Raw genomic sequence first — 15,666 nt, forward strand, 5'->3', positions numbered from 1 at the left:
GTATATTATATAAGCGGAAAAATTAATTTAAAGTAATGAGTACTACTTTAAAATTACCTTTTTGAATAACATAAGTCGAAATGAAAAGTAAATAATAAGTAGATTTTAATTTGCATTTCCATAGTGCAAATAAACTAAATCAAGAGCTTAGAGTTTGTAAACAGATTGTAAAATTGATTTTTAAATTTTTCAACTTTCGAGTGACGTTGCAATATTTATTATGGATAACTTTTAATTCTTTACTTAATTTTTCTTATTATTAAATTATTTTTAGTGCTTGGATAAAAAAGTATGATCAAAACTACCAGAATATGGTTAAATTTACCGATGTATTTTGGGCTCGATGGGAACACCAAATGAATGGTTTAAATACAGTATTTTTTGGTTTTATTAAACAGAATTATGGTTCTTTTAACCAGAAATGATATTACAATACAGTACTTTGACTGTAAAAGAATTTGTTTCTCTGTGTATGCTACATATTGTTTATATTTCTATAGTATTATTTATATTTGTTTAGCATTATCTAAATCTTGAAACATCCGTGCCAATAGTAATGCAGCAGCTTGTAGTTATAGATAGAGCTACTATAGTTGGTCGTGTTTTGAAAAGGTTTTTTATAAACTTGAAATTGTTATTATTTTTTTCGCTTTTAAATTAAAAAAAATAGAACTTCATACAATTTAAATTACATTGAAAAATTTTCATAAGTGATAGTGTAATATTTCTTCGCATTTTTTTCGAATGCTTTTTACACATGAAATGACGATTTTAGTGTCTGATTTTTATAGATTCCAATATTGCAGTAATTCGTAACTATAATTCATAACGGTTAAATTCAGTTTACCTCTGGCTAGCTTCTTCTATGCTGATGAAGAAAATGGCGGCAGCTTTCAAAGAACCATATTGTTTTACAAGGAAAATTATTTGGAATTTATTATTTTAATGTTTAAAAACTAAGTCTAACAATTCATCGTTTGTATTAATTATATTATTTTCATTAATCATAGAAATTTTAATATAGGTCTAAGGATTCTGTCGAATTCGAAATTAATATATTTACTCGATATTAGCAAAATGTATATGTTTTCAAATAGAAAAAGGGTTAAAGGCTCTTAAATTGTGACTCAAATTTCATAAGCACGTGAAAATATTAAAAAGTGTTGGTAATATTAATATAATTTGCTTTATATTATATTTGCAGCTACCAGAATTTTTTATTTTCTCTAAGTAAACATATGTAGATCTGAAATTTTAATTAGATAGTTAATGCTAATATTAAGAAATTTTCAGCTTTTTTATAACAAATTGATGCCTCAGTTTATAATTTTTTTCCAAGTGAGTACAAATCCTCCTTATTTTTATTTTCTTTTTAGTAAGAGCTCAATCTCTTATATTCTCAATACAAATATAAAAAAATGCTTTTTAATTTATGCTGCATTGATAGAATGCTGTTGCAGATGCTTAATTTCGATATAATATTTAATATTACTATATAAAATATTATAAATGTAATAAAAATATTATAAATGTTCAATACAAAATCAAAAACCTTATAGCCTAATTATAAAGATTTTTTTTAAAACTGGGTCTTAATGCTTCTCAAAGATATATATTTATTCATTATCCAACCAACTAATTATAAACCAAGTTTTATCATTATCTTTCGAACTCCGAATAGGGGGATGTCCTATTTTGGAAATATTATTAAGTTTACATTGTCTACGATACTTCATTTCAGGGTCCACGCAGTTATACATATTTCATTCTAGTTCGAAATCTGGAGGAAACGTTTCACAATTTACATCACCAGAAAATAACGTTACTAGCTTGATTAAACGTATGCAAAATGAATAAATCACTTAAGATGAAACCGGCACTACTGGCACTTTCTCTGAAAATTGTCAGAATCCTTTCTCGATTGATGATTTTAATAAATTGCCCATCTGTTTTCGCATTGCGTACTTGCATTAAAAAGAAACCTTTCCCTTTATCTTTTGGCATTCTGGAAAGCTGTGAAAGAAATTCTGAATATATATCATAGAGTCAATAGCCATTTGCGGAATTTATTTAAAAAAAATTCTTTTCTTTCCTTCAGGCAAGGCTATTTAAAGTTTACGCATTCGAGCTATTTTTTCCCCTCTTTTATTCTAAAGTTTATGTTTTGAGTCCAATGAAGCAAAATTAAACCATTTTATATTTCTTTTTTTCAAAATAAATACGGCTATAAAAATACTCGCAGAAAAGTCGAATAATGCCAGAGATAGAGTTTCATTTGTGTTGTAAATTTTCTCACAAATGTAAAAGTATATGGTATAAAGACATGCAATTAAATTTTTTCTTTGTTTTGGAAATACTTTAATCTAGTACTTAAAAGAAAACTGTTGTTCTTGGAAGTAAATAGTGAAGATTTCTTTTGAATTGTTTTGTTAAATCGGGAATTACGTTTACAAATATATGAACATATTTATAAAAAATTTATTCATTTATTTGTTTATTTTTTGTTATCATAACTATAACTTACATGTTCTCATAGAATTTCTTTAGAAAAAATATTTTTTTCTTTACTTAAAATGTCTGCATTGTCATGCAATTAAGAAGGCAAGTCACACAGAAATTATCAAAAAATTAAAATAGATAAATCTAACCCATAAATTTGAAATTTCGATTAATTTGACATAGATTTTCTCCTTCAGTACATAATACCATGATGTGAATATCACTTTCGCATTTTTTTTACAGATATAACTATATAGAAAGATAGGATAGGATTTTTACAGATATAGGAAGTCGTGGTATATTTCAAGAGAAAAAATCAGAAAATTACGGAAAACCCTGCTAAATTCAGAATATAATTTAGAGTTTATTTATTTATGACTCACCTGAGTGAAATATAGAAACTTTTACTAAACAGACTTTCCAAGATTAAACTAACTATTATTTTAATCTATTCAATAACTGAAAATAAATGTGACGGCTTTTTAAAAATAAATGATAAAATTAACTGCAAACATTCTATCCTGTTTCTTATCAAAGATTAAAAATATATCATTTAAATAAAACTAATATTGTTTTTGAGCATCAGTTAAACCAAAAAAGCTTGTTGGTTCTGGTGAATATTATTTAAGACACATAAATTTAAAGCTAATATTCGGTATTATAAATACCAAATCCAAAGCAAAAGAACAAGAATTTTTGAACAGTTTTGCTTTTGTCTAAGCATATTTTTTTAAACTATTATTATTTCTAACTTTTATCAAAATACATAGGTCTACCATTTGTATTTCTTTTAATTATCCGTCAAAAGAACCTGGATAAACTCGCTTAACTTTATTAAATCAATAAGACTTGATAAACTAACGTGAATTTATACAGCATTTAATTAAAAAGAAAAGGCTTTAAGATTAATGGAACAATAAAGTAAATTTGATAATTTTTTCGACAAGAATTTGCTAGATTAATAATTATTTTAGAAATCCCATTTTTTAATGTGTATAAGCTGTACAAAAATATTTTCATTTTAACCATTCAAAAATTAAAATTTTTTTGACACTTAATTATATGCTCTTTAATGAAATCGTCAGATCTTTTTAAATTGATATCGTCTGCTCTTCTATTTAAATTTAAAAAGATCTGACGATTTCATCAAAAAGCTTATAATTAAGTGTAAAGAAAATTTTAAGTTTTGAATAGTTCGAAAAATAGTAAAAACGTATATTTTAAGAAAAATTGTAACAATTTGATTCACAAGTTTTCCGAAAAATCAAATCTAAGTTGCCTTGCAACATTCCTGTATATTATTTAAATCGATATTGAAGAATAGAAAGGCGGGTTTAAATTTTACAATGCACGCATGCTTAATACACTTCATAAACATATAATACACGTCTTTACATACATTTCACATTAATTACAGCATCTTCCAACAACATGAATACCTTTTCTGGTACTTGGTATTTTTAAAAACGTTTATAATAAATGATTTTAGACGTATCATGAAGTTAAAAAATAAAATAAAATGTGGGAATAACAAGAAGCTGAATCATGCTCCAACTCTTAAACATCCAAAAATAACATGCTCCAACTCTTAAACTTTAAACCAGTAAAGATAAAATTAACCAGATTTTAAACCACTGCTTGTATCCTCCACTTCAGTCCTGTGTTATTGAAAATAAAGAAGAGCAGACGATTTCAATTTAAAAAGATCTGACGATTTCATCGAGGAACTTATAATTAAGTGTTGAAGAAACTTTACCCTATTAATCAAATAACTTTGTAAAAATCTTTAATAACCACTATTCTCACTGAGAAAATTTATTATATTAATTTAAGTAATTCAGAGCAAGCTGCAGAAATTTAAAAAAAAAAATTTTGAAAAATTGAAAAAGTATTATAGAGAATTTTGTTTTAAAAAAATTATTAAAGGAAAGAAACAACAATATCGATAAACTTCGCCTTCTATATTTATTTTAACACGAAAATTAATGTATATATTAATTTTCGCGCGTGCGTGCGTGTGCGTGTGTGTGTGTTTATTTATTTATTTATTTATTAATAATGAATTACACTATATAATAATATAAATATTACTTTATGATTATGTTACTTGGTAGATGATTTTAAAAGCATAAATTTGGATTTTAGAATGAATGAAATGGAATAAAGGAGATTAAGGATTTTTAAGAAAAATCAGAACTTTAAAAAAAAATTATAACAAATACAGCTATAGCAATTCCAAAAAGTGATAATTAACTTACGTATGAAAAGTGTAAGGTCATAAAAAACTTTTCTGTACAACCCAATGCTGCTCAGTAATCCAACATAGTTTAAGATTTTTGGCGCTAAAATANTAAGATTAAGATTAAGATTAAGAATGAAATGAGATTAAGGATTTTTAAGAAAAATCACAACTTTAAAAAAAAATTATAACAAATACAGCTATTGCAATTCCAAAAAGTGATAATTAACTTACGTATGAAAAGTGTAAGGTCATAAAAAACTTTTCTGTACAACCCAATGCTGCTCAGTAATCCAACATAATTTAAGATTTTTGGCGCTAAAATATCCGAATGGATTTTTCACCATTGAAATAACAAGGAGGAAGAAAAGGTTGCATACTCTCTCTCTCTCTCTCTCTATCTATCTCTATCTCTCTCTCTCTATCTCTCTCGAATCACCATACTGTCACGTGGTGTCATTGTAAGAACAAAAAATATCGTCATGTGAGCCCTCTATTATACGATTTAATAAATCAAAGGAAAATTGAAGAAACTAAAAATGTACGGTCGGTTTGTTGCGTGCTATCAAGTAAAAGAGAATTCTTATTTTCATCAAATTACAAAATTGAATTAATATATTCTCTGCAGAAGATAATGCTAGCTGAAAAAAACCATAATAAAACGACGTTTCTAAAATGAAAAAAAAAATAATAATATAAAACTTGCTAGACCAACGTATTGCATTTTTTCTGCAAAAACCGTTGAATAGAAAAAATAAGTTTTTACATTAGTCATATAATTTTTTCTATCGTTACTAAAAAAGTGGTGCTATTTTTGTTCTCTCTATATAACTATAACTAATTATCTACAACTATCAACTAATTTTATCCCAGACATTTATTTTAATATGAAGATCCAATTTCATTTTCTATTATCATAATATGAATTCCACAACCTAATGATTTTTTTATATAAATTAATGAACTCATTCTTCCTGATGGAGATTCAATGAAAATAAAAAGCTAAAGCAGTAGAATCAGCCAATATTTCAAAAACATTAAATGAGAAAAATCATTGCAGAAAAGCAAGCATTGCTCGATTGCTGACATAAGATAAAACAACTATTTAAATTAATTTTTTTATTAAATGTCTTTTGAAATTTTCTGTTAGAAAAGAAAATTAAAATCAGCGGAAATACACTCTTTCTAAAAGAAAAAGATTAATTAATGATTTAAGTTTTTTTGGTCCCTACTTTCTTAAAATGTTATGCTTTTTTGTCTTTTTTCTTAATTTTAGACCACTTGAAAGAATAGCACTCTGAAGTTACTTTACTACAAGACATTTAAAGTGTTCAAAATTTTCAAGAAAAAATATCCCTCAAAGAATAAAGCTTATTCTAAAGTTTTATTAAGTTTTTACTGATTTTAATTTATTGGTTTTTCGCAAAATCGAGAATTTTTGAAAAAGAAAAGTGTGGTCGTAAAGCAATTATTTTTTTAATCTTTACTAAATTTTCGAGAGGTATTTGAAGTTATACACAATGTTATTTTAATGAAGTATTCGTTGTTGCAGAAATGAAAATATCTTAAGAAGACATGATATTTTTTTCTATTAAAATTACTTATATCTTTGTTATTGATTTAACTGATTAACTAGAAATATTTAACGGTTTCCAGGAATTATTTCAGCTGATTTTTTTTAAATTTCATATAACAGATTTTGGACCTAAATGTCAACAGCTGAATGTTAAAATATTTTTCTAATTTAATTTGTTTTATAATTTTAGAAATTTCCTATGCTTTATTAAGTACATTAGTTCTATGAAAAATTATAGATTTCCACGCTTAGCTGTATCGGCATAGTTAAAAAAAATATAAAAAGAAATTAGGATCTGCATTTACTCAACGATAAGTCGTATTTTTAAATATGACAAACCTGATTCAATGGAAAAAGACTTTTTTATTTATATTTTTAAGAACTATTTTATTTTTAAGCACATTTTATTAAACTTGACATGAATGGGCAGTTGGCACATTGATATATAAATATGAATACCTCGGCTATAGTAAAAATCTTTTTTTCGTGAGGAAAAATAATAAAATGGTCAATAGAGAGTTGTAAATGGCCACTTAATAGCTATAATTTCCGGCTAAATGAAAGCTGTTAGGCTGTTTGACATATTTAAGTAGATACAGATTGTCCAACTCGGTGTTGTGCCCTAGAAATAAATTTTCATTTTTGTTTTAAACTGATCAATTGGTGATACAAACAAAGTTCATTTAAATAAAATAATATTTACGTTTATTGCTAAACCGTCAATTTTGGCTTCTATGCTATTAAACATATCACTTAACGCATCTTAGAGAAAAATATCTTTCTTTAATAAAAATTAAAAAAAGAAAAATAAAAATTAAAAAAAAAAGCATGTAGAGTAAAGTGCGAGGGTGCCAAGTCTAAGCTATATGGAGGATATTCAACTGTTTCCCAGTGAAATACATGTAACTACTATTGTATAACCACGGCTTTTGACAAATGTCTTTCCTTGCATCCCTTTGAATTGTGCTCAAAATTCTAGGCAACCATTTCACTGGGCTTTTTCAAAATTCCAAATTGTCATGAATTATGCTTTGCACACTTCCATTACTCATCTCTGTTGTAGCACTAATTTCTCGAACTTTCCTTCGTCACTTGCGCTGAATTCTGCCGATCAAAATTTCAATAGAGTTGACAATTTCTTTTGTTAGAAATTTAATTATTATTTATTGTGCAACTGCATTAAAAACTTAAGACTCAGTTATGATATATGTTATTAAAAAAAAAGGAAAATAACTTACAAAGAACTAAGCGCTGCCAAACAATTATTTAGACTCTTCTACTGTTGCCATTAATATGAGAATAAAAATCGTCTGTGTTAGTAAGTAAGTATCATTTATATTTGATGTCATATACGTATGGCACCTATGTTTCATCTCGTAGGCAAAAGCATTAATTTATTCACTGCATTGCATAGCAATGTATTTCATGCAAAATTTGCAACTGACGGGTCAGGGATATATATATATATATATATATATCTGAAAAATATAAAATCTGATATAATATAAATCTAATCTAATAAATATAAAATCTGAACCATTTTCAATACCACTGAAGAAATAAAAATACTTTTTATTCAAACAAGACAAATATATTGGGTTATTTCACTGAAGAAATAGAAAAAGCGATGAGAACTCCACCCTAAGGGAATAAAACTAATCTGGAAATAAAGGCAAAATAGTAATCCCCTAATTGCAGTAAAACTTATGTATGATCCTCACAGTTCTTAGTGATTAAAGTAACATTTCATTAGTAAACTATACATGTAAACATAAAAATTGGTCACATAGGGTGAATTTGGTTTACTTTTTTTCCCCTTGATCTATCTTTTTGCCGTGAGACTCCTGGGAATGAAAGTTGTAAGAGCGTTCCTAGCTGCCTGCAGTAATACGATGTAGTATAGAACATCAATAAGCAGTAATTTATTTCAGAAAGACGTCAAAAAAAAACTTTATGGCCTAGATCGGTAGCCTTTCTTTTTTTTTATTTAGGTTGTAACTATTTTGCCTCTTGGGTAAGGTATTTTTTTATTATAAGAATAATTTAAATAGATCATTTTTGAAATTACCATGGATACAAACCCTATTTTTGTACCTAAGTGTTCTTTAGTATAGGGACCTTTTTTGGGGACGATTCTTAAGCGAGGTTGACTTTGAATTAATGTTAAGGAAAATGTTGTTTGCTTCTTTTATTTCTCATCATTTAATGTGCGCTAAAAAGTTTTAATTATAATGCTATTTTTTAAAAGAAATTAATAACTTAAAATTCTGATATTGTGTTTTTGGAAAATGTTATAAAAACTCAAGATTATGTATGATAGGGATTTGTTTTGTTTATTATTTTCTTTATCAGTTTTTTTAAAAAACCGACGTTTAAAAATCAAACCAAATTATAAAAACATCATGGCTTTCTTTATACCTTTCTAGTTAATTATTTCGCATTCCATATTATTGATGCTAGGATACAACATATTTAAAAAACTATTAAAACTCGGGAGTAAAATCATCCTAATGAAATATTACATGAAATTAATAAAAATATAATTTCATAAGGGATAACAAAACGTTTCTAAGAAAATAATATTCTTTTAATTTGCAGTCTTCTATACAGAAATAATTCTTTTTCAGGGAAAAATAAACTTTTTATTAGAAAATGCTAATAAATCAGCTAAATCCATCTTTTTAATATTTTTATTCATTCACTGTAAAAGGATATTACACAAATATTCTCGCATTAATTGAATTGCAAAAATTAATGGCAAATTATTCCGGAAAGTTTTTATAAATATTCATATAAGTATCTAAAGAATGATTCCTTTTTTTCTTGACTCATATAATTAATTAATATTTGTTTTCCAAAAATGTGTTGCAAATGCGTATCAATGTCTGAAATATCTTAGCTTTAATTGTGAATGTTTAGAATATAATAAATATAATTGTATTCATATTAGTCACATTTATATAAAAAAAATGAGAAAATAATAATTTCTAATTGTTCCTGCACAGTGCACTGTAAGAATTTCAGGATCAAATTACGGTTAAATATACTGGCCTTTTAGGTGCATCATCCATTGCATTGGGTGCAAATCCATTCTATTGTAAAATATCACTATATAATTTTTACCGTAATATTTATTTAATTAGAGTGATTCAGTGACTTTACATTAATTTATTATTTCAAATTTACATCGGATTTCTTGTTCGGTAACATGTCCCGGTAATAAATAATGGAAATGGCATCAGCAAATTGAGTAACCGTACATTTTATCGTTATTTGATCTCGAAATTTTCACAGTGTGAAATCGCCCTAAACATTTTTTATTTTGATGCCTGACATAACAATTTAGAAAAAACTGAAAAATTTATCATTGTTTGAAATTCTTACAAAAAACTTTTTTTTTAAACTCTTTAAGAATCTTCACAAAAATTTTCATTATTTTACCATATTCTTTAAAAACCCTTTACATTATCAATTCTAACAAAATAGAAAAATATTTGACCAAAAAGAAAGCGATTTCAACTGAATACACATTTCTTTATCTTTTCAAAATTGCGCTTTTGACATCGAATCCTCTTCTAAAGCATCATTGCCAAAACTTTACCCCATTCGATGTTCACTGAATGCTAAGCAGATCTTCTCTGATAGTGACAGCTAAGTCTGAAGCATGTTCTATTTCAAGTATGTATCGTGGAAAAGTGCAGCTGTTACTAATGTCTTGCACGTGAAGATTCAATAGAGGGGCCTATTTCCAAAAGCACTTCATGCATAATGCATAAATATAGCCTTCTCCAGATTGAACAGTTACAAGACTTTATTGTCCTTTTGGGACGTTGACAGAAACAGGTCTCTTTAATAGGCATATGTCACATTTATTTCATCTTTAGTAGCTATAGCTATCTGAGATCAAAGCAGTCAATCAGTTCAGATATTCAGACATGTGCATATATCAGGCATTACTTTCCAAATAAGTTTCTTCGCCTTTCCATAATACAACAATCCTAGTATATTCCTCATTGGTACCTCATTTACATGCATTCAAATATGAATTAGGATAAAAAGTGCGTAGCTAATATCACAATAGCTTGCTTTTCATTTAAAATTTTCTATGAATAGTACCTTTAACCTTTAACCCAGGATAGGCAAAAGTACCTTTAACCCTTTGACGCAGATGGGACACCAGTGCCCCTTTTATATATTTTTTTGACACTCTAATTACAAAAATATATTTTGGTCTTTTTTTAATTATGAAAAAAATATATTAAAAATATATTTTGGTCTTTTTTAATTATGAAAAAATATATTTAAAATATATTTTAGTCTTTTTTAATTATGTTACCAGTCTAAATATTTACTAAAAAGATTATCGGAATTATATTTGTACTAAAATATAAAACCCGAAAAAGTAGTTTGAATTTTTTTTTCATTAACATTCGAAAACTTATCTATAATTGTTTCTGTAAATTCAATTCTGATTTTCAATGCCGAATAACTGTTTCCGTTAGATCTAAATAACTGCAAATTTGAAGAAAAATAATTTTTTGGAAGTGAGTTGTGTTTGGAAGATTTTATCTTCAATACAGAAAATATGCTGTATTTTCTGCTTTAAAATGCGTGATATGCTTTCATGTTGTATTTCATAACCATAAATTATTAAAATGCTAGATATAATATTTTTCACTTATTTTGACCCAAGTTAATACAAAATAATGAATAAAAGTATGAAAAATAAATTTAAAAAATTCTGTTTTAAACGTATACTTCTACGTCCTTTTTTAGGAGCTGTTCTAAAAACAGATCAAAAGCTGGCAGTGAATATTTTTTGGAATTTTATTGATCGAAATTATTTTTAATTAAGCATTTTTATTTAAGTTTCTGATATTTGTTTGGTTGACAGTGTAGCCTATTTTTATTTTTAATTCTAAGTTCTAAGTTTTTTTTTCTTTTCTCAGAAGGAAAAAATCTAATTAGTTTAACTAATTTGTTTAAAGTTACAACGAAATCATAGTCACCAGAGGGTGTATCGATTTATCTATGCACCCTCCAAATCGATGTTTTTTCTTGAAATTTCATTCAGTTATTTAATAAAGATAATATTCAAATTGATATGAATGTAATGATTGATGTTAACAACCTCTTACGTAAGTAATCTTCACAATATTTCTTAAACCGGATTCTTGCAGGAAGTTATTTGTAAATACAGTCCTAATAATGTTTTTGTTAGCTTAAGTATGTAGCTTTATAATGTAACGGAATAATATAACGGAATCATGTAGGCGGAATAATAACGGCGGAATAATATAACGAACTCAAGAAAAATACAGCTTTTATTGCTTCTATACAAATATCATTCTAGAAGAATTGTATAAAAACCTTATAAAACAGGACATACAAGAAGAACAATAATCTGAATCCTTTCTTCGAAAAATATTTCTTAACATTTTCGTATGGTATTGCTGTCTTCTTTTTTCAACTACTTAACTTAATTATTTAACATTTAAATGAATGACATGACAAAAATTGCAGCACAATCAATAATACTTAATAATTTCAATGAGGTGAATCGGGTTCGAATCCCAGCAAGGACTGATTGATACGAATACCGCTTCCGGCTTGCGACCGACCACAGTGCTGACGTGAAACGTCCTCAGTTTTAGACGGATCATGGGTTAGAATCCCCTTGGCGTCAGGCTAGCCGTGGGAGGTTCTCGTGGTCTTCCTTTCCGTGTAACGCAAATGCAGGTTAGTTTCATCAAAAAAAAAATCCTTCAAGAAGGCAAATTTTTCCCAATACTTGATCCAAGAGTCCCCTTATCTTCAGGATTGGGTTCAAAATTACAAGGCTACGGAGTTGAACATTAGTAGTCGTAAACCCAAAATTGGGTCGACTGTTCAATATAAAAATACTTATTAACGAACAAAAATACTTATTAACTTGGGTCGGGATATCCTAGTTGGAAGGGCGTTGGACTGGTGATCGTGAGAATGGGAGTTCGAATCCAGACGACCGAAGAATCCCTTGTATTGAAGTGCAACTGGTGCACGTTACATCCGTCGGGGTAACAAAGTCTTCCATATCAAGTCAAAACCTCTGGAGGTACTGATCCAGGAGTTTCCTTGTCTTCAGGATTGGGTTTAAAATTATAAGGCTACGGAGTTCAACATTGGTAGTCGTAAACTTAAATTTGCGTCGGCTGTTCAACGACGGTTATAAAATAACATAAAATACTTATTAACATTTTGGGAAACTGATCTTTGACGGTGTTTACATGCATTCTCCGTGTTACATCGGTGCTCACTGAAACCCTTCGTGTTGAAGTTAGCAATTATTTAACTGTATATTTATATGGTACTATGTATATTCAACTTGTTCGTTCCAGTTAGAAAGTAACATTGAAGATAAAAAGATAATAATAAAATAATTTTCCTTAATCAGAATCAAGCTTGAAACAAGCATTTCTGTATTGTTGCACAGACAAAAAGAACATTTAAATTATACTTTGTCACAATATTTCCTGTGTTTTTCTTACAGACAACTTTGTTATTAAAGTTTAGATAATCCACTTCTTTTGCTTATGATTTCTTTTTCTCTTTTAGAGGCCTGAGTATGGACGCTTTGCAACAGCGTTCAGTTCCTTTTAGTGCAATCACTAACAGCAGTAGTTGTGGTACACCGAGTGAAAGTGGGGATAGTCATCAAATTAAATTTACCCACAAAGAAGGCTGCACACCAACTGCGTGTGCCTGTGTCATTCTTGCAGTTATATTTGTTTCTCTTGGAGCAGCAGCCGGAGTTTATTTTGGTGGTAAGTACTTTATTGCAATTTTAAGTAAATAATCCTGCAAAATTTATTCTGTTGCATGATATTTTTTTAATAAATCTAAGATAATAAAATCTAAATAATCTTGAAACACCAGAGGGAAAAAGAAAAAGAGGAAGACCTAGAACAAGTTAGTTAGATAGAGTATAAAAATTGTTAAAGGATCTGGAAGTTAATAATAGATGGAGAAATATAGCATCGAATAGATTTAAATAGGGTAAATTGACTGATACGTCCTTGGCCGGTAACCAGCTGTAGTGCCTAAGAAGAAGATACTTTCGTATCCCTGATTTCAAACCTGCAATTAGTTTTTCTCTCCAAATTATAGTCTTTTTAATGATATTTTTAACCTAATTTATGTCCAGATATGTAAGTTTAAAAATGTTACATATAACAGGAGGTAACGTAGCTGTAGCAACATAATTTTAGGGGAATTAAAAATAACCTATATATTAAAGTGACGTCATTCACTACTAGGGGCACGCTTCCATATTATAAACTGACTGGTTCTCCTTAAATCTGTTAGGGTCACAAAGTTCTCCAATTTCCTGCAATAAATCAATACCTTTGGGGGTACTGGATCGGGGATTGATCGTGCTCTAGTTCAGATCAAAATCACGATCTGCGAATGAATGGATGGTGTGTGAATGCGTCCTCTTTGTAAAACGTATGTATGTTGTCTCTAGAACATCTTCAGGGATGTTTCCCAGACCATCGCCTATAGGCCATTGCGCAGCTCTAGTGTGCCATAAATAGAAGTACCGTACCCTATTATGAATTATTTCTTCGTGTGATTATGAACAGGTCATGATATGAAAGCGTACCTAGTCATATAGGACAACATTTCCGGGCATGAATTCCTATGCAGACTTAATCCTGATGATGTGCCCTAACTCTCCCAGAAGACTTAAGACACATTTATGTCTTATGTCACATATAACTTCTGTCACATATAACGTTTTTAAACTTGTACATTTCGACAAAAATAGACTGTCATTTAAAACAAAATCCGCAGCTTAAGAAACAAAACTCAATTTAGATTTGATATCACCCCAAGCAATTTAAGCTATATTTGTATAAATGCTACAAAAAATTTGTTCCGCAGTGCTTACTCATTGTTTAAAAATGTTATAAATGACTTTTATTTCGAAGCAACCCTTTTACAAAGCAATAAATAACAAAAAAGCAAAATTTGAGCAATTTTTCTGCTTTTTCTCTCCTTAAAGTCAAGGCTTATATAAGAAATATACAATTTAATTGCTAATTACTAGGAGGGTAAATAAATTGTTTTTTTAAAATGAAAATTTTAATAAAAATGGAACTTCAGTTTTTATATTTTTAACAGTTTTGACATCTATTTACTAAGTATACGTCTATTTAATAAGTGTACGTCTGTTTAATAAGGTATGAAAATTTTAATAAATATGTTATCAGCAACTAAGTCAGAGACTAAAATTAACAGCTACTCATGGAAATATATGTATAATTGTTCTATAGCTTTTCTCATAAGAAACGCCATCTGGTGACAGATTTTGCAATAGATTTTCAAACTTAAGGAGAATGGCAGCTTTCATTAAGAGTAAACCGTACACTTATACCTTTTTTACTTTTTCTTTAAATATTTACTATTTATGGGTCGTGACACTCGGTTAATTAAAGAATTTAGAAACCTTTTTCAATGTTCTTCAAAATTCTAATAATTGAACATATTTTATATTACACATTTTTTTTTAATGTTACAAATGCAAAAGTATCATTCATAAATGGTGTCACTCTTGAAGGGAATCGAGGTTTCCTTAATTTATTTTCAGTTTACGAAAGTCCCGCAGTGGACTGATCGTTAAGACACGATACCCAGCAGATCACGAAAGTCAAGATCACTGGCAGATCACTGGCTACGGTTAGTGTGCGGGTGGGTGACCACTTGGATCAGTCTGCGTAGGGAACGAGGGTGCTCGGTATTGGTCCTCGTTAAACTGTTCTACAGTAAAGTGCTCGACTTCACGCGCAGGCCGTCGGGCTACCGAAGCGGGGGTGCCATCCCCTTTGCAGAGGATCAAAATTGTGATAGCATGTCATCGGATCATCCTCCGGGATGTTTCCCAGACCGTCGCCAATAGCCCATTGTGCAGCTCTAGTGCGACGTAAATTAACAACAACAGTTTACGACAAGGGTGAGAAAGAGAGGTTATATTAAGAAATGTAATATTGCGCATTTTTGTTAATATTAAAACATTTAAAATCAAGAGATTAAATATCTTTTTTATATAATTATTTCTTCTTCCATTTTTCTTCAAAATAAATATACATCCAACCAATATTGCTGTTATGCACACAAATGTCAATAAACCGCGTATTTAAACCTCGTTTGTACTTATCACTTTTTAAGAGTAACATTCTTATGTATGTACGCGGATATTTTCTTAGATTTTTATACTTTAAGACTAGAAAAATGTTCATTCCTTTCAAATAACTAATCTTTGTTATTTCTTCTTTGTGATCAAAAAAAAGTATATATATAAATATATATAAAT

At 28.4% G+C, this 15,666-nt stretch overlaps 1 protein-coding gene across 4 annotated transcripts in view; it reads left to right on the forward strand.

Annotated features, from left to right (window-relative positions):
- The window catches only part of LOC107455346 (atrial natriuretic peptide-converting enzyme), a 396,108-nt gene that overhangs the window by 297,090 nt on the left and 83,352 nt on the right, over nt 1-15,666 (forward strand). For all 4 annotated transcript variants that reach the window (XM_071188087.1, XM_071188085.1, XM_071188086.1 and 1 more), the window contains one exon: nt 12,909-13,117. In XM_071188087.1, the coding sequence (XP_071044188.1) occupies nt 12,909-13,117 (209 nt within the window). The remainder of the gene's footprint in view (nt 1-12,908; nt 13,118-15,666) is intronic.

This window comes from Parasteatoda tepidariorum, chromosome X2 (genome assembly GCF_043381705.1).
Source record: "Parasteatoda tepidariorum isolate YZ-2023 chromosome X2, CAS_Ptep_4.0, whole genome shotgun sequence".
In the NCBI taxonomy this organism is placed as follows: domain Eukaryota; kingdom Metazoa; phylum Arthropoda; class Arachnida; order Araneae; family Theridiidae; genus Parasteatoda; species Parasteatoda tepidariorum.